This window comes from Mytilus galloprovincialis, chromosome 2 (genome assembly GCF_965363235.1).
Source record: "Mytilus galloprovincialis chromosome 2, xbMytGall1.hap1.1, whole genome shotgun sequence".
NCBI lineage: Eukaryota > Metazoa > Mollusca > Bivalvia > Mytilida > Mytilidae > Mytilus > Mytilus galloprovincialis.
Window position 1 is genome coordinate 9011652 of NC_134839.1, and position 19329 is coordinate 9030980.

Consider the following 19329-nt stretch of genomic DNA (forward strand, 5'->3'; position numbering starts at 1 on the left):
ATGAAAATAAAAAAGCCTCAACAAGACAAAATATAAAATTGCATTCAGAGCACAAACCCAATGATGAAACAGTTGAGAATTAAGACAAATTAACAGACATCAAACAACAATAATCAATGACGTCGTTTTAAGTTTTATTGCAATGTCTGTGACCGCGATATACTTATGATTTTAAACCATCTATACTTTTAAACGAGAAGACCTCATTTTGTGTGTCGCTTCTCTTCCTTCCACAATAAATTAATCATCATGCCTCTGTGTTCTTTAGGTAACATGCATAGTCCCATTTGTCATCCATTCTTATGATTATTCAGATTGAGTTATTTTGGGAGAAAAACGACAAAATAGGTATCCGGATATTGTTTCCGTTATCAGACTGACTTTTAGTCATAGATAAGACTTCCAGTTTTAAACATGCACAAGAACAACCAATCGTATGATAGATTACAAAAATGAAAAATAAATAAGCCAATCAGAGCGTTCTCCATATCATGGTTTTTAGATCGCAAGAACCACAACTATTATACCTCTTTAGAGTCAATTATGTGTTCGCGTTTATCAACCTGTAAACTACGATTATACTACTATGATATACAGAGACTCGCTGTATTCTGTCTACCTTTTTCTGGTATATTTACTATCTAAGGGGTCATACCAGTTGCATATATATATTGAAATAAGTAAAACATGTGGAAAAAAGAATGTGTCCATAGTATACGGATGCCAAATCAGCAATATCATTTACTATGTTTAGTTGACCGTGAAATGGGGTAAAATCTCTAATTTGGCATTAAAATTAGAAATATCATATCATAGGGAACATATTTACTAAGTTTCGAGTTTGGTTGGACTTCAACTTCATCAAAAGCTACCTCGACAAAAACTTTAACCTGAAGCGGGAAAGACGGACGAACGAACGAACGGACGAACAGACTAGAAAACATAATTCCCATAAATGGGGCATACACATTTATTGTTGAAAGTGAAAACTTTAGCCTGAAGCCGGACAGAAGGACGGACAAACGAACGAACGGACGAACAGACTAGAAAACATAATTCCCATAAATGGGGCATAAAAATTATTGCTGAAAGTGAAAGTAGTGATTTGGCCAAAATGAAAGTAGGATAGAGATTAGAGGGAGGCGGGACTTATTCGGGAAGTCGGGATCGGGTGTTTTTAAGCTCGGGATTTCGCGATTGATCTTTACGGGATGCGAGAATATTTTTTTTTAATTTCGGGATGTCGGGATATGAATTTCGTTAAAATACGAACCTTGGGATTTCATGTTTTTAAGCCCGGGATTTCGGTATCAGGGCCCCTCAGACCACCCCTCAAATGAGCCGTAGTCATTTATACGAGATTCAAATCCTACCATTGGCATGTTAATAGGGCTTTCAAAATGAAAAGCACTGATGGATTGTCCTAGAAGCACATTTTATTAGAATAATAATGGTCTATAAGCAGTTTCATTTATTTCATGTTTGAAGCGGTACAAATTTTTAATTTAATTTGACTTTTACTAAAAAATGTATTGTAGCAAAGGGGAAGAATAATTGTGGTATAGGGCCAGAAACACGAAAAATAATTGAATTTAACAGAAAGAAACACATAACGGACTTTGGAAAAAAAGGGAGAGGTCTTTTGATACCTTATATGAAATTCTCCAGTTATAATATCTTCTTCGGGTGTATTCTAGTTTTCTTTAAACAAGCGTGTACCTAATTTAGGAATATGGCAGTTTTTTTTAACCGTTTCGTGTTTGATAACGATTTTTTTCAGTGGACTTACCCCTTTTAAATTTTGTTTATATACTAGATATAAAGTATGAAGGGAGAGTTATTTCTCTATGTCTGAATATATAAATATGAATATATACATGTATCATAACACTATCATGTTTACTAGACAAATTCAACGTCAAGGATCAAATCACTTGAACTTTCTTTCCAGGGAATTCGAAGGTGCCATTAGAAATCATTTATTTAATGGCCGGTTGGATTTGACAAGTTTAAACATACAACGAGGACGTGATAATGGATTACCATCGTATACAGCATGGCGGGAGTTCTGTGATCTTTCTGTTCCTTCGTCAGATGATGATTGGGACTCACCTACAGACTTACTAAACAGAGGGAAATTGTGCAAGCTGTACAAGTAGGTATATGTTAAAGAAAAAAAGAAATTTGATGACACATAAGTACGTGACAAATGAAAATGATATTTTGCAAAAAATAAATTACTTTAAATTATTACTAGCAGCACTAACAAAATATACAAAATTCGTTTTCCATGATGATATTTTATTATTCATTGAATTTATAGGAGTGTTCATGATATTGACCTCTATGTTGGAGGCATATTAGAAAGACGAATGAAAACTTCTGCTGGAGACCAATCTTACCTGGGTCCAACATTTGCTTGTATTCTTGGCAAACAATTTCAGCAACTGAAGCTCGGCGATAGATTTTGGTACGAACGACCACATCCAGAGGGATTTAGGGAAGGTTTGTATTGAAGTTCAAGTTATTGTTTAAGTTATATTTCAACTACACCTTGCTGATTGCAATTTTACTAAAATCGATACACTTTTCCAAAATTTCCTGTTATGTTGCATTTGAATCTTGATAAACCCATCAAAGTAGTTAAACAATAAACAAATCAAATAAATTAGTTTGGACAGATTTTTCTACGACATGCTTATACCCTTCCAGGAACATCTGATGTTGTATTGAGTTTTCAGTGGTGTCCTCATTGTCAAAAGCTTTAGTTTTGGCTGTTTCCTGTAAGTATGTTGTTCCGTTCGACTCTATTGTTGCTTTACTGTATTTATTTTATGTGGCATGTTGCATATTACTGTGGAAAATCAATTAAATCATCTGCTATTTCACGTTTAAATATGATAGTCCATGCTATCAGTTTATCTTTATTTATATTAATATGTAATATGCAAGTCACCTATTTCAGGTATTAACCAGCGATCACAAAAAAAAACTTCCGACTACGGTAAAATTGATCGTAAGTTATACTGAAATGTTCATGACTTACGAGTATTTTCTAGTAAAACAATTGTGAAATGAGTCGCAAGTTTGCCTACGATCAACAAAACAGGTCTTTATGCAAGATATCAATGAATTAAAATGTGGTCCTAAGAATCATTCCGTAAGAATCATAAATTCATAAAAATAAAGTGAAAAAGAAATTATTTTAAATTGTCATCTCTTATTCTTTTTTTTTGTGTCTAGGATTCATGATTTGATTAGCGGTAAGAACTATAAACTTATTATTTAAGTCTAAAATAATAGCCACGTTTATGTTGTTTAATCAATATCGTTTTATTCCATTTTTTAAAGATGCCTTTGACTTTCAATAATGATATGTTGTAGATCAACTTCAAGAGATAAGAAAAGTAACGTTGGCGACTGTGCTTTGTGCAAACACAGACGGACTGACCGAACTACAAACACTCGCGCTTAGAAGACCAGGCAGGAGGTAAGATTATTCTTGTAATAGACGAGAGGCGAAAGCTTCCAAAGAGATAACCAAGCCCATAAGTCTGAAACGAACTGTCATAGCAAAAAACGAAAAACGACCAAAAGACAAACAACAGTATACAAAACACAAGATAAAAAATTAAAGACTGGGCAACACCAACCTTAAAAAAAAACGGGAGTGATCTCAGGTACTCCGGCTCAAGAATTGTAGGCACTCCGGTCCAGAATTGTAGGCAATATGCAATTAGATTCATGAGTTTCTTTTAACATATATTCTTATATTTGATATATTTTATTTTTTTAGTGATGATGAATACAAAAAGAATATAGATAATACGTCAATGTCAACTCCAAACACACAAGAAAATAAATCGACCTTGTAAAGTTCAACCTATTGTCTTCGACAATAGACAAAGTGCTATACAGTTTTTCATTTCCTATCAAAAGTCTGAGGTTTTCTCAGGACACTCTAGCTTCTTCAACCAATAAAAACTGGCCTCCACGAAATAGCAAAAAAGCGGTGCTTAAAAGTGGCGTTAAAGCAAAAAAAAATCAAATCAAATCAAAATACAGTTTTTCAAAGTGACTATAAATCGTCCGTGTCTGATAAGGTGTGAAAATCTTAACAGAAACCGTCAACCATCTGCTTAGCGGGCAAATATATCATTCAGGTAAAATCAAGATCAGATCTTAAGATTTCTGAAGGGACTACATATTTATCAAAATGTTATTACTAAAATATCAATTTGATTAACCTATCCCACAACGATGTTAGTGTTTGTTTGCAGTTTATGCTTACGTATTGCATTTGTTTTAGGAGAAACTGTAATGACGAACGATTTATTCCAAAGATTGATTTTAATAAATGGAAATAAATATTGGTGAGACATTATGAAGTAAGTAATTGGCGAGAAGGTTATTAACAGACCATCATCAATAAAAAATATATATAATTGTATGTATAACAAATTATTAAGCTTTCAAAGAAGCTTAAATCCAGCGCCTGAATGCTCCTGAATCAGTCTAAGTACAGAATACTGTGAGGGAAGTTATAATTGGTCACTCTTCATTTTCAACAATTATTAACATAAAAATTCATTGACCTAAGGTTTAAATAATATCAAGTCGTTGCTTTATTTTGATTTAATCTATGTCACTTCACAGATGAGGTCAAAACACTTATAATTAAAAACAAATATTTTGTCTGAATTGATCGAGGATGTGACATTTTAAAATCCAAACACGAAATTGAATAGAAAAAAAAATTTCACACGTGAATTCTAGAAGATATTATATTTTCAGTGTCCACAGTAATTTCGATGCAAATATTTAAGATATAATTAAATGTTGTTTTAAAACATTACTTCACTTACAGTCAAAGAAAATGGCTATTTTATCTTTCTTGCGAACAACATTTTATTTCTTGTATCTATGATGAGTTTTTACACAACCACTGGGTCGATGCCACTAATATTGGAGGTCTTCTCCCCAATGGTTTCACCAGCCCAGTAGCCAGAACTTCTGTGTTGACATGACTTATTGTTGATATGTTCATAATCATTACATTGAAATATAACTGTTTGCATAACTTTTTCAAAATACTAAGGATACTAAAATAATCAGAAATAGGTTACATTACCTGTATTTGGCAAATCCTTGAGGAATTTTGTATCCTCAATATTTAAACTCTTCAACGTCGTACCTAGTTACCTTTGATAACTATTGACCTGTTAAATTGCTTTGATTCGGGGTCTCTGATGAGACTTGCAGACAAAATTTTGATCCTAGTTTCTATGTTGAGTACATTTACAACCGACATTATGATATTAGCTTCATAATGTGTCATTATATAGCAACGTTATTACATTAAGTTTCTTTATATCTTACTAGCTACATTATCAAAGTTCCATTGAATAACTTGCCACGATACCAAATTGTCGTTATGTTTCACAGTGACATTGTCGAAGTTGCATTATATTTAATAGCGATAATTTCGAAGTTTCATCAAGTTTGATGACGAAAAGTTATATAAAAAACACACTGTATTGTAGAATTGATCAGTTATCTTCTTATTGTTCTTTATTTTAGGTTAAAACTGACCAACGACAGGACTGCCTCAAACAAATGATGATAAAAGATATATCTGTGATCTTAATAGTTTCTCCTTTTAATAAACATATATTTTTCTTGTTGATGTATGCTTAATTCATTCAATCAATTATAAATTGTCCGAAGTTTTTGTTGGTTACATTTATTGAACATATTGCCTCGGAATTGTTCCCAGATGTTTAGAATCTATAAAGAGATGTATATGTCTATGTGTTTCTGTGTTGTTCGATAGTTTGCCACATACATTCTTTCATTCAAGAAATACGGTTTTAAAAAAGCAGTGAAAAAGGTGACCCAATGAAAAATTGTACATAATGACCCTTTTTGTATTTAAAAGTCAAAAGGGATCGGCATCTTGACTTTAAATGTGATGATACAAAGTGTAATATTAATCACTAAAACCATTATTTACCTCGAAATAAGATATTGAATAACTAAATTTTCAAAGGTTAATAGCTTATATTAAAATTCAATATGTATATTTTTGAGTTTCCCTTTATACCACAAGGGGACAGTCGTAATCAACACATTACATTTATAGGCTTGGCTTATCGTATTTCTTTTGTATTCTGTATTCTGGAATAAAGAATACTGTCCAGCTGATACTGTCATTTCATAATGGGTAGACTTAAAGTTGATTTCAGCTGTGAAAACAATTCATTCAACATTAACCGCAAAACTGCCAAAAAAAGTATTACTTTGCATTCAGACTTAGCACAAAAGACGAAAATCAAGAAAGGAATTGAATAATACCAATTATGTCGTAGGTAAAGAGATGTAAGTAAATTGTTATATTTATTTAATTCATGATGCAAGAGAACAATAGGGAATGCACATCAATCCGTATAATTATCTTGCAAAGGGTGACATAAAGGAAGACTTATTGTACTGATCATTGTCCAAATTTGGATCACAATTTCAACAGTGACTTAAAGTGAACTGTATGTTTAGATAAAAGTTCTACCAAATCAAAGAAGACGGGTTTCAAAATTATTGTGAAACTGTCTATTCTAGAGGTGGCGTGAATCAGATGTGGATACTTAAAAATTCTAAAGATCTTTTAGAGTACATACAATCTAACTCTCTTTCATCTTGTAACAGTATTAAAACATTTGACTTTTCTACTCTTTACACAAGTATTCCACATTCCAAACTAAAAGACAAATTGAAAGAGTTGGTATTGCTTTGCTTCATTAAAAAGAATGGCCAACGTTGACACTAGAATCTTGTTTTAGGGAGGGATAAATTCTACTTTGTAAAGGATCACTCTGATTCAAACAAAAAATTCTCTGAAACTGATATTATCAAGATGCTTAATTTCTTGATTGACATATTTGTTACGTTCGGAGGACGTGTTTTTCAACAGACTGTCGGCATTCCAATGGGAACAAATTGTGTCCCTCTACTTGCCGACTTGTTTCTTTATCATTATGAGGCTGAATTCATGCAGGAACTTCTAAGGAAGAAAGATAAGAAATAAGAGTTATCCTTTAACTCTACTTTCCGCTATATAGATGATGTTCTTTCACTAACTAATGCACAATTTGGAGACTATGTGGATTGCATTTATCCCATCGAACTAGAGATAAAGGATACTACAGATACAGTTAAGTCGGCCTTATAATTGACTTACATCTAGAAATTGACAACGATGGTCGGTTGAAAACAAAACTTTACGACAAAAGAGATAATTTCAGCTTTCCAATTGTGAACTTTTCATTTCTAAGTAGCAAGATTCCAGCAGCACCAGCTGCATACGGGGTATATATCTCCCAAGTGATACGATATTCCCGTGCTTGCATTTCCTATCATGATTTTCTTGATAGAGGGTTTCTGCTCACAAGGAAGCTATTAAACCAAGAGTTCCAAATGATGAAGTTGAAATCATCCTTTCGTAAATTTACGGACGCCATCACGAGTTGGTTGACCGTTATGGAATAACCGTTTCACAAATGATATCGGATATGTCCCTTACGTCGCAACTACAATCCCCTTCTCTTTCATGAATATGACCTACCGAATTAGACTATTTACCGGATTTGTTATCACACAGGCAACACGACGGGTGCCACATTTGGAGCAGGATCTGCTTACCGTTCCGGAGCACCTGAGATCACCCCTAGTTTTTGGTGGGGTTTGTGTTGTTTATTCTTTAGTTTTCTATGTTGTGTCATGTGTACTTTTGTTTGTCTGTTTGTCTTTTTCATTTTTAGCCATGGCGTTGTCAGTTTATTTTCGATTTATGAGTTTGACTGTCCCTTTGGTATCTTTCGTCCCTCTTTTAAGGTTATCTTTCGGCCACAATCAAAGCACTTACAAACTTTGTTTTACTTTCTTGTGACGTCTAATAATAAACTATTTAATATCTAGATTATCAAAATAGCTGGAGTAAATAAATGTAATATTAGTAATCATCGGATGAAAGGGAAACTGGATAAGTTCAAAATGAAATCTAATTCAGTGTTTAACATTTACCGTTGAACTGGCAATATATAAAGGTTTTATGAGGGTAAACGTTTTGATTTGTATTTCCAAATAATGTTGTTAACCATGATCATGTGTTTACATTTAAAAAGTTTCAAAACTATCACATTGGCAATCATACCATTTTCTTCATTTTTATAAGTATGTCCTTTTCTCAGCTACCATATCAAATCGGTATTAACGTGTGTGCTAAAGCTATCATACACATTGTAATGATCCCCCTTACTTTTCATTGACATTTTAGTTTGAATTAGCTACAGGGGAATCGTTTGGAAAGACGATGGATTCCAAAATGTTAGTTTGTTTTCGACATATAAGTTTTGATTTCCCTTTGGTATCTCCCGCTTCTCTTTGTAGACTTTCGACCAGTTTCATGTAAATTCTTTCGTTTCGTTTATACACATTATGTCATTACGAGTTTTCTAGCAACATTATCGAATTTCATTCTTTATTTCCCATTTTGAAGGCGCCCAAACAAATCTGTGCTTTGTTATTGATGAAGGACTTTGTTAATTTTTGTTTGGTAAAGCTAAACAACGACAAGACAAAATATTCTGAAACATGATATCTCTATGACCCTTACAGTTTCTTCTTTTAAAACAAAGACCGATATTTATTGATGATGTACACTCAATAAATTCCATCATTAATAAATTTTCCTCATTTTGTTGTTGCCTCTCACTTATTCACAATTTGTGAAGACCTTGTTTAACGATGTTCATAATCAACACATAAAATTTCTACTCTTGTTGTAGCTTATAACTCATGGACAATTAATACTGTGAATTCATACAGAAACATTTTCGCCTTGAACGCTTTTCTAAGAACATTGTAATGGCATTATCATTCCAGTCTATAAATGCTACAGGAATCGTTTATAATCAAGGGAAATAAAACATTTCATATGAGTACAATTTGAGATAAAAACAAAGATATTCACCAGCTTTAAGATCTCACACACAAGCTGAATAGAATTAAACTAAGAAAGAAATTGCATATTCAAATTATTTCGTATCCAAAGAGATTTAATTTCAAAGATTGCATCTACTCCAAATGGTTATATTTACAAGTTGGAATTTACCTAAAATCATACTGCTAAATATATGTGCGACATGCTTTGAACCTAATTATCTCACATTATGTTACCTTGCAATACACAGGTGACCCTAAAGGTGCGTATTGATCTGTTTGTTCAGTTTTGAAAAATTCGGATCAAAATTTATTAGCGACTTAAAGTGGACCGTCTGTGTATATAATACAGTTAAGAATGGAAATGGGAAAGTGTCAAAGAGACTACTGTAACAATTCGACCAAAGAGCAGAAAACAGCGCAAAGCCAGCAATGGGTTTTCAGAAATGCGGCGGGGTAAAGCATGTTTTGTGAGATCTCAACCCCCTTATACATCTACCTAGTATAGAATAATCAGACACACAGCAATACGTACAGTAAAACTCACAGTAAAACTCACAGTAAAACTCAGAAAATTCGAGTCCCATGACAGTTTAAATTGAAGTTACGATTTTTAAGATTTTGAAGATTAAGACGTGTAGATACTTTTTGAACGAGTTTAGTATTTCAAAGCGATTTTTTTCTGACTAACTACGATAATGGGGCTGTATAGTAAACTATGAGTTTGAGATAAATACCCGTAAAGTAATGAACAATGAGTAGTTGTCGCCCGGACACACACACTATTATCTTGTTTTTTTATAAGAGCATAAACCCGCAGCACGTGAACGCACTCTACTGTCTTCACATGGCACTAAAGACAATAGAATGAACTATACTAGTCTTAGTACTCTTTTGGTCATAATCAAAGCACGAGACCATTGCTCTAAAAAGCTGATCAGTGAATAGATTCAGAAAAAGCGTAAATAATGTGATATTTTTCATAGCATAATAATATTCTCTTCTAAATGAAGACACGATATATAATTACATTAGAGAGTTACATTTGTTGATATAACTGAGAACAACGTCTTAGTGATGACTGGTCTGAGTTGGACGTCCGCCACAGCATTTTACTTTTTCGATGATCATTTTTTTTTCTATATGACTTTTTAGTGGCGTCTATTAATAGTCCATTAAACCTTCAATATATAAAAACAGCTAGAGGAAATTAAAAAAAATAATGGTATGTTAAAGGAAATTGAATAATTCCGAAATTGAATCTATTTCAGAGGTTAACATTCACCGTTGAATTAACAAGATATAACGGTTTTATGAGGGTAAATGTTTTGATTTAAATTCCCTAATAATATTGTCTACCTTGATGATGTATTAACATTTGAAATTTTGATTTGTTATTTTGCAAGAGCTTGTAATAGATATAAATTTAAGATAAAAAAATGTTATATTAGTTCAAATGTGTCTGAAGTTTGTAGAATATCACCAAGCAAATATAAGCATACAAAATATTAAATGGGCTACATTTCAAAAATGTGTTTTATGTAAGCGAATTAATCTCCTCGAGATCTATTTTGGTTTTACTGCGGAAAACGGAGGGTAACTGTCTCATTGTATACTATATTGACTGTTACATATATAAACTTATTATACAAATCAGGCCGTTATGTTTTTTTTTTTCATTTGTTTTTTTTTTACATTTGTCATGTCTGGGCCTAACTATGCCGCATGGGTTTCAGTCATTGTGAAGGGCCGTTCTTCTAGATCTGCATTTGTTATTTGAAAAACTATCGAATTGGCAATCATACCCATTTTCTATTTCTCTGCTACCAGATTAAATCAATTTCAACATGTGTTCAAAAGCTATCATACACATTGTAGCTTTCCGAATTGTCAGTTGGTTTTGGATTTTTTTTTATTTTGAATATCCCTTTGATATCTCTCGCCTCTCTTTGTCGTCTTTCGACCAGGATTTATGCCAATACTTTCGAGACTTTGTGCACAATTTCACAGGACGAGAGATATAAATATAAACAACAACATATCCAAAAAACATCGCACCACAACTTACCCAAAACATTAACGCACTTCAATGTTCTTACATGAAATTAAATACTTGTTTATTTCAATGCCAAGTATCCCCTTTTCTCTTTCAAGTCACTCGACAGCACATTTCCATTGCTAAAAAATCAAACACTATTTCAAAGAGTTTCTGCTCAAGAACGCATCTGAAACGAAAAAAAATGTACCAAAAACATAACTTCATAGTTTGAAATAACAACACAGCAATACTCCATATTTCCGATATTTTACGTAATAGAATTCCTTCATCCCGTATCATAAACAAAATAAAAACGTTTCTCAACATATGTAAATGTTTAATCATGAGGACCAGGCATAAAAATAGCAAAAATGAACGAAAGTTTAAGTGGTTATTACGGATCTGTAAATAAAAGAAGAAATGATTCAACTGTTTGTAAAGTGGTATTCTTTCAGACACGTAGCTAACATGACGTATAAACAAATTAAATACGTGTCTCACAGGTTTTTTGTTACGTATAAACTGTGTATAAGTTGTACCTAATGAGAGATCTTATACAAATTGGTTGTAAATTAGACGAATAAAGTGAAGTGCAATTCAGTGACATAGCTATGATTTTAAGTAAGCCGCTTACAAATACTTTAATTTTGTTATATAAAAAAATGACCCACATTATTTGAAATTTTCCGGCCTATAAATTTAATATTGTGGTATTAAATGCCTTTGTGACATTTCTTACTTGTGTCAATTTAAAGTTTTGAACTAAGCCATTGAATTCAGAATTATAAATTTCGCTTCAAAATGACTTTGATTAACTCCTTTACGTTCGTCCTTCCGTACATCCCATTATAGGTATATAGTTATTCCAGATATCCTACAGTTTGCTAGCTGTCTTTACCTATATTGAAGGTGTGTATGTGATCAGGGTTTCTATTTTTGTACTAAAGTATTTGCTCGTTTGGAAGATAGTTGAATGTGAATTTTTTTAGTATAGACTTGCATAAGAGGTGCATAGTGTTTCAAGATAACTTCTCCTGCAGTGAACAATAGACCTTTGTGCTCCCATGCTCAACTTTTTGTACTTAAAAAATAACATTTTGCATCTGCGGGGTCGATATATACCAATGAAACTTAGCCTTTTATAAATGAAGATAGAAAAAAAAATGATTCCACGCATCAAATGGGTCACAATAAACAAACTTTCCAATCTTGGAAATGGTGAAAATATTTTAAAAAACTACATTATATAAGTTTTAGGGAAAAATCGTTGTTTTAAATGTCCTAAGATTAAGTGTTTCATTATTTATTTCCATCAGTTTATTCTCTTGAAACCATTTTTTTAAAAATTTCTTTTAGGACATGGAGGAGATGGGTTCCTCAAATTCCAAGATGCAGAAGAAGTTTCCAATGTAGAACTGGCTGATGCATTTGAACAAATGTGGCAGAAACAAAGGTTGTTTTAAGTATTAACGATTTTTTTATAATTATTTTCTGTTTACAAGAATTCAAAACTTAATTAATTTTAAAAATTGTCTCCCATTCCATGTTAGGGATACTTCATCTCTATTATTTTTACTAATGGCAAATTGTATCTTAAATTAGGGTAAAAGAATATTTCAATACAAATTAATGCATTATTCTAATGCAATTTGGATGTAACATTTTTTTCATTGGCTGAAAGTTGCCGTCAAATCCACAGTTGACCAGGCGTAACTAAGGAGGGACCCGCCATTTTGAATTGATTGAATCAGCAAATGTTCGATTACTATATATAATTGAAAATAAAACAACACCTACCTCGAAAATTTGTCGAATTCGCCGTTTTAATGTAATTTATTCCGAATTTGAAGCGTACAGGTAACGTAATAAGTAAGTAAGTAAGTAAGTAAGTAATGACTTTATTTAAAGACTCAATTAGCTTTCGCTAATCTACCTTGAGGCCCTCACAAAGAACAAACAGTACAAATATTACAAAGCTTTCTAACATATTATGTAAATGCACTACTCATACTAACTATAAATTGTCTGTAGAACAAGAGAAAAATAAATTCATATATATATATATACATAACATACAAATCATTAGAATATTTGAGTAAGTTGTTATAAATCATTTATAGTCAAGAAATCAACACATTTTTGTTTAAAAGTGTCCAGGTTTTCACAACATTTTATTTCATTTGGTAGTTTATTCCAAAGTATAGATGAGCTATATGCAAAAGATTTCTTCATTGAATTTGTGTTCGGTCGTACAACAGCTATATTATTATTTGCAGATGACCTTAGATTTCTAGTATGTAGGTTAACAATTGGACAACAGAGTTCCTTTTAGACATTTTTTTCAAGTTTTATCGTATTTTTTCTTTTTGAAATGCATTAGAATCGGAATAACAGTACTATAGTTGAAGAGTTGCTACCGTCAATTTTGATTTGACGGTCGCAAATCTCCGTTTTACTGTCTCCGCTACGCGTCGCCAGTAAAACTGCATTTACGACCGTCAAATCTACAATTGACGGTGGCAACTCTTCAACTACAGTACTGTTATTCCTTAATTATTGTGCAATATTATAAATTAATAAAAAAAAATTCATTTGTCAGTTCAGTGAGTTTTTAGAAATATGAAAAAATAGGAATATAAGAAACATAAGATAACAACAGAAAGGGAACTCCTACTTTATCATATTTACTAATCTAGTTGATAGCAAGTAATTATTTCAGATATTTGAGTTACTTTATTTTTACAGTCGAATCTTGACGTATTGAACTATATTGTGTCGAAAAACTGAGATCAGTTTAGGTATTTTGCTTAACAAGTTTGTATATCGTCATAAAAAATGCAATCTTTTAATAATATTTGTCTATTTTCAGATACCATGAGATATGCTTTATGATTGACACATGCCAAGCTGAGTCTATGTTCCAGCTTTTTTATTCTCCTAATATTTTATCTGTAGCTAGTAGCCATGTTGGTGAAGATTCTTTATCAGTTAGTCATGTTTGATTTAATTTTTTGTGCATATCAGTGTTATTTTAGATTTTATTTTGTCTGTATTCAAACATTGTAAACATATCTTTTGAGTTATCTCTCTTTGTTGCTAAACATTTTTAAATCAGTAACGGCTTCAAAACTCTTGAGCAGTAATCAACTAAAAGTTCAGCGATCCAAGAAAATGCCTTTTGCTGTTACATTAGTTATGCATCTTATATTTTTGGGTTTCCAGTATCCTCTAATGAACTACTTTGTTTCCTCTTTTTAAGTTTTCTATGGAGTTGTTACTATCAGTTTATTAAACAATACACATCATTTATTAATAACTCACTTCTAAGAACTGAGTTACATGCAGGAAAATTCCTCTCAAGTGACTACGATAAAAGTGTTTAAAAAATAGTGTTGTCTCCCTTTGTCAAGAGTTAAAGAGATGCCATATACGATGAGTTACATATAACCATGACCATTTCATGTTTAAAGATTTATGTTGGCAAGACAGAAATTCAATTTAACAGCATAGATAATTTAAGAAGTTAACAACTATATATCTTCTTACAACCTTCAACAAATAGCAAAACTCATACAGCATATTATCTATAAAAGGCTTAAAATTCACAAATGTTAATGATTTCAAACAAGAAAACTATTCTAATTTCTGTATAAAATTGTCCTGATGAAGCCTGCCTCGCAGGCGAAAATGTAGACCAGAGCAAATAAAATTGCAGACCATTTGAAGTGTTGGTGTCAATTCAGAGGTATAATTAAATTTTGCATTCATTTGCATAATTTGACAACCCTGCATACCAAGGTATCCACTTCAGGGACTCTATCGAAATGATTCACACAGGCGTTGGTTCATCAAACGGAGTTTAATTTATTCTGATTTATATACAAGACAATGAATAAAAACAAATATGACTTAGGACAGGCACCTACAGAATGGTTGCAATTAAATGAAAATTAACTGATTTATTCCATGTCACGTGATAACGTGTTACCCAATAGAATTGTTTGTAATATATGTAAGGTATTTTAAATGACAACATTAACATAGATTGGATGATAAGTTAAATATTTATATTATATCTTGATGAAAAAGAAGTTAATTAAATGTATGTTGTGTATTTCAGCACAATGTAGACTCCAGTATTGATGTATATGTAATAGATAAACACTGGACACTTTTAATTTGCAAAACACTCATTTGCAAATCCGCCGCCGCCTCAAATAAGAGCTACAGAGTCATGTATATAACCAAAATGTGCGGAATAACATGGGATTCAATAATTTCATTGGTTTTCTACTGTGACTATTATATTTATTTTGCTATTTCATTTATAAAAAAAAATGGGATTTTCAATATCCCATGGGACAGGGCAAAATCCCATGGGATTGACCATTATCCCATGGGATTTTTTTTGGTCCCATGGGATAATTGTAGTTCCATGGGATATTTGTTGTCCCATGGGACAAAAAAAATCCCATGGGACTATAATTATCCCATGGGATTTTTAATATTCCATGGGACAAAATAAAATTTTATGGGATTCAAAATAAATATATAGATATAAATATACAGTAATGTGTATGCTACAATGTATTCTATTTGGTAGTAAATTGTTATAAGATGAATCTTTTTAATGTAATATGTTTTTTTCTTTGGAAATGTTAATTCAACATATTGTTCTATATTAAACTGTTCAAAACTAAACTTTGAAACAACAAAGCAGATAGTATAAGTAATCATATATGTTTATTTATGAATTATAGAATACTTTCTCGAAACACAATTATTTACCATTTGAAATCAAGGAAAAACCCTTATATTAGGTTTAACATACTAGTAGCTATTTAAGTAAATCTATTTTTTTTCACAATATCCCTCCACACAAAACATTAATAGTTTCTTATCATTCAGCATTGTGTGATCGTATAGTCCACTTTTTGGTCATTCAGCACAGAACATTGACATTATTGTGGTTTGATCAGAAGATAACGAGAGGTACACAACGAGGCACCTTCCGAAAGAAAGGCTGCGTGTACATGTCATATTTCCCAGATCAGATATTTAATTAAAGTTGTGATTGATTGCTCAAAAGAGATAGACACAGGTTTGACTAATTTATGGTCAGTGTCTATGGAGCAAAGCTTGACAAGAACGGGATTGCTGGAGAAGCATTTTACAATGTTTGCAAGCCCGAATATTAGTACAATGATAGATAATAAAAGTTTCTTGTTGTGTATTTCAGCACCATGTAGACTCCAGTATTGGTGTATATGTAATAGATATATAATAAAAGTTTCTTGTTGTGTATTTCAGCACCATGTAGACTCCAGTATTGGTGTGTATGTAATAGATAGATAATAAAAGTTTCTTGTTGTGTATTTCAGCACCATGTAGACTCCAGTATTGGTGTATTTGTAATAGATAGATACACATACTATGCTTTAAAATTCCTGGACAAAGTAACACCAGATAGTAAAAAAAATATGGGCCAATTTGTAAGTAGTTTTTTACTTACAAATGTACATATATCATTATCTTCACACATGTTTCAAACTGGACTACAAAAAGTTTTAGATAAAAAAAGGATATTAACTATACACAATTTTGCAAGACAATTGTTGTTCATTCAGAAATCAAATAAAGATTAAACTTTTGAAAGATTTGATTTTCAGGTCTTGTTTCCATTATTTTCCTTGTATTTAATGAAAATAAATAGATAACATGAGTCATCCAGTTTCTCCCTACACTAGTTTGTTGGTGCATATATAAAAAAGAAGATGTGGTTTGATTGCCAATGAGACAACTATCCACAAAAGACCAAAATGACACAGACATTAACAACTATAGGTCACCGTACGGCTTTCAACAATGATCAAATCCCATACCGCATAGTCAGCTATAATAGGCCCCGATAAGACAATGTAAAACAATTCAAACGAGAAAAACTAACGGCCTTATATATGTAAAAAAAATGAACGAAAAACAAATATGTAACACATAAACAAACGACAACCACTGAATTACAGGCTCATATTTAGTAAATAGTAAAAAAAACTTACCTGTAACAGAAATAAGTCTTATGTAATTGTAAAAGTTGAGGAAAACATTTTGATATTATGTGTTGCATTTAAATTTAAGAAAATTATCTGATAAATTACATATACATGTATTACTTTTGAACCTCAATTTGTTGAATGCCACTGGTCATGGTTAAGAAAATCAACAACTAATCAACCTAACAGTCATTGGTTCAGACTACACTGAAACACAATTTAAGAATATGGTAAATCACTTAAGAAAAGATTTTGTCACGACATAACTGCCTCTTTGACTTGTACCCCACAATCATTTTTGATTCATACCTTAAAATGTGTACAAAAGTAATAGAAATGTTCTGATTTTTTTTAGTTAAAAGTCTGTCCTAAGAATTTATGTATATCAACAGTAGCCACTAGAACAGATTTATTTGCCAGGGACCCAAATAAAGTCTTACCGATCAATGCACGTAAGTTACTGTTAGTGAAGATTTCATTGAAGATCTTTTGGGTTGAAATATTCAAAAAAAGGTAATTGAATATTGAAAAAATTTCAAACTTCCGATGTATTAAAAAACAGGACTTGCTTATTAAACACAACAGAAAAAAATACATTTGAAAAGAATTTTATTCAGTGCGATTGAAATTTGTCATTGACATTTTTTTTTATGGAAGTTGCAATATTAAAATTATTTTTTTGAATTACTGGAAATAAGTTTCTTATAAATGCTTTTTTTTTATAACTGACCATTTGATTATGACATTTTTTAGATAAACATTTATGTCAACATACTATACTTTGTGATGTTATTTCACAATCATTGCTCTTGAACTTCTTTTTTACCTATTCTCATATTTGGGTGATAACTTGATTTCTATGTATTTGCAGTAAAGATAGCTATCAAGATCAAACAGAGCCGGAAGATCAAGATCTAGAGCCTTTATCATATGCAGAACAATTCCCAATGCCTAAATGATTTATATGGATGTAGGGAACTTAAAACTTCTGTGATAAAATTTATGACAGCAGGCCAAATAATGAATGACTTGGTGAGAATGACTTCGAATGGTCTTGGAACAGCACACTGGCCCTGAGAAGGCAGATATTACAGCTAAGGAATGCTGACATCTTCAATGATTGTGATAAATAATTCTTTTGATTTCAATTAGTAATTTTGGTGAATTTTATGCCCCATTTATTATGCCCCATTTATGGGCATTATGTTTCCTGGTCTGTGCGTCCGTTCGTCCGTCCCTCTGTCCCGCTTCAGGTTAAAGTTTTTGATCAAGGTAGTTTTTGATGAAGTTGAAGTTCTATCAACTTGAAACTTAGTATACATGTTCCTTATGATGTGATCTTTCTAATTTTAATGCCAAATTAAAGTTTTGACCACAATTTCACGGTCCACTGAACATAGAAAGTGAAAGTGCGATTGGGGCATCCGCGTACTATGGACACATTCTTGTTTTCTTTCTTATATAAGTGACATTTTATAGAGTATTACATGATTTATCAATCAATTATGACCTCCATTAGAATTTAATATTCAAAATGATTAAACAGAGAATATGTCAATTTCCCAGAGACTGTAGGTAAAATAACATTTTCATGATTTAATCACTTTTATATTAACTTATGAAGAAGACCATAATTGTTTTATTATACTGAACTCAATATGAGGAAATGCAAATTTTGTGCATTTATTGTGTTTATGGAGTCTTTTTATTAGAGAACATTTTCTATGTCTGGTAAAAAAAACTGCAACAGAATATTGTGGCTGTCACCATTATTATTAGACAACTTGGAATTTTTCTACATGCAAAAGCTTGTGGATTTCAAATGTTTTTTTAATATGCACATTCTATAACATTTTTTGTTTGCCTATTCCCAGTTTCCTGTAGGAATACATGGATTATTCCAAATAATTGCACATTCCTGAACATTAATTTGCAGTATCCTGCAGGAAAGAGGTATTTATTTTGCCGACTATTTTATATGGAGTAATTGAAATAAATTATAAGAATATTTTATTTCTATTTCATCTTGTTGTAGTTATTACCGGTATTTAAAAATCTTGAAATTTAGACATTCACTGCATCCCATGATTTAAAGTTGTAGTGATTAGGAAGATGTTCATGTACTATAAACAGCAGGTCAACTATTTTTGGTGTATGGAAGGATTGTTAAGTGAAGACATCAGTTTTATTGTGTTCATCTGACCTTGCCCTCTTTTTTTTTATCATTCATTGGTCTGTGTTAGGGTT

General features: G+C 31.8%; 1 protein-coding gene and 1 long non-coding RNA gene across 2 annotated transcripts; both read left to right on the top strand.

The window, feature by feature from the left end:
* The first annotated feature begins 2324 nt into the window (after window positions 1-2324).
* On the top strand, window positions 2325-5718 carry LOC143062828 (uncharacterized). The gene is made up of 4 exons (XR_012974856.1): window positions 2325-2505; window positions 3385-3490; window positions 4310-4388; window positions 5581-5718. It is a non-coding gene; the product is annotated as an uncharacterized LOC143062828 (long non-coding RNA).
* A 5925-nt stretch (window positions 5719-11643) lies between these two features.
* On the top strand, window positions 11644-19095 carry LOC143061986 (putative GPI-anchor transamidase). Its single transcript, XM_076233840.1, has 6 exons — window positions 11644-11653; window positions 12389-12485; window positions 13902-14019; window positions 16414-16524; window positions 17438-17534; window positions 17954-19095. Exons 1-6 carry the CDS (start codon window positions 11644-11646, stop codon window positions 17998-18000), a joined length of 480 nt encoding a protein of 159 aa, XP_076089955.1. The 3' UTR covers window positions 18001-19095.
* Window positions 19096-19329: the final 234 nt, after the last annotated feature.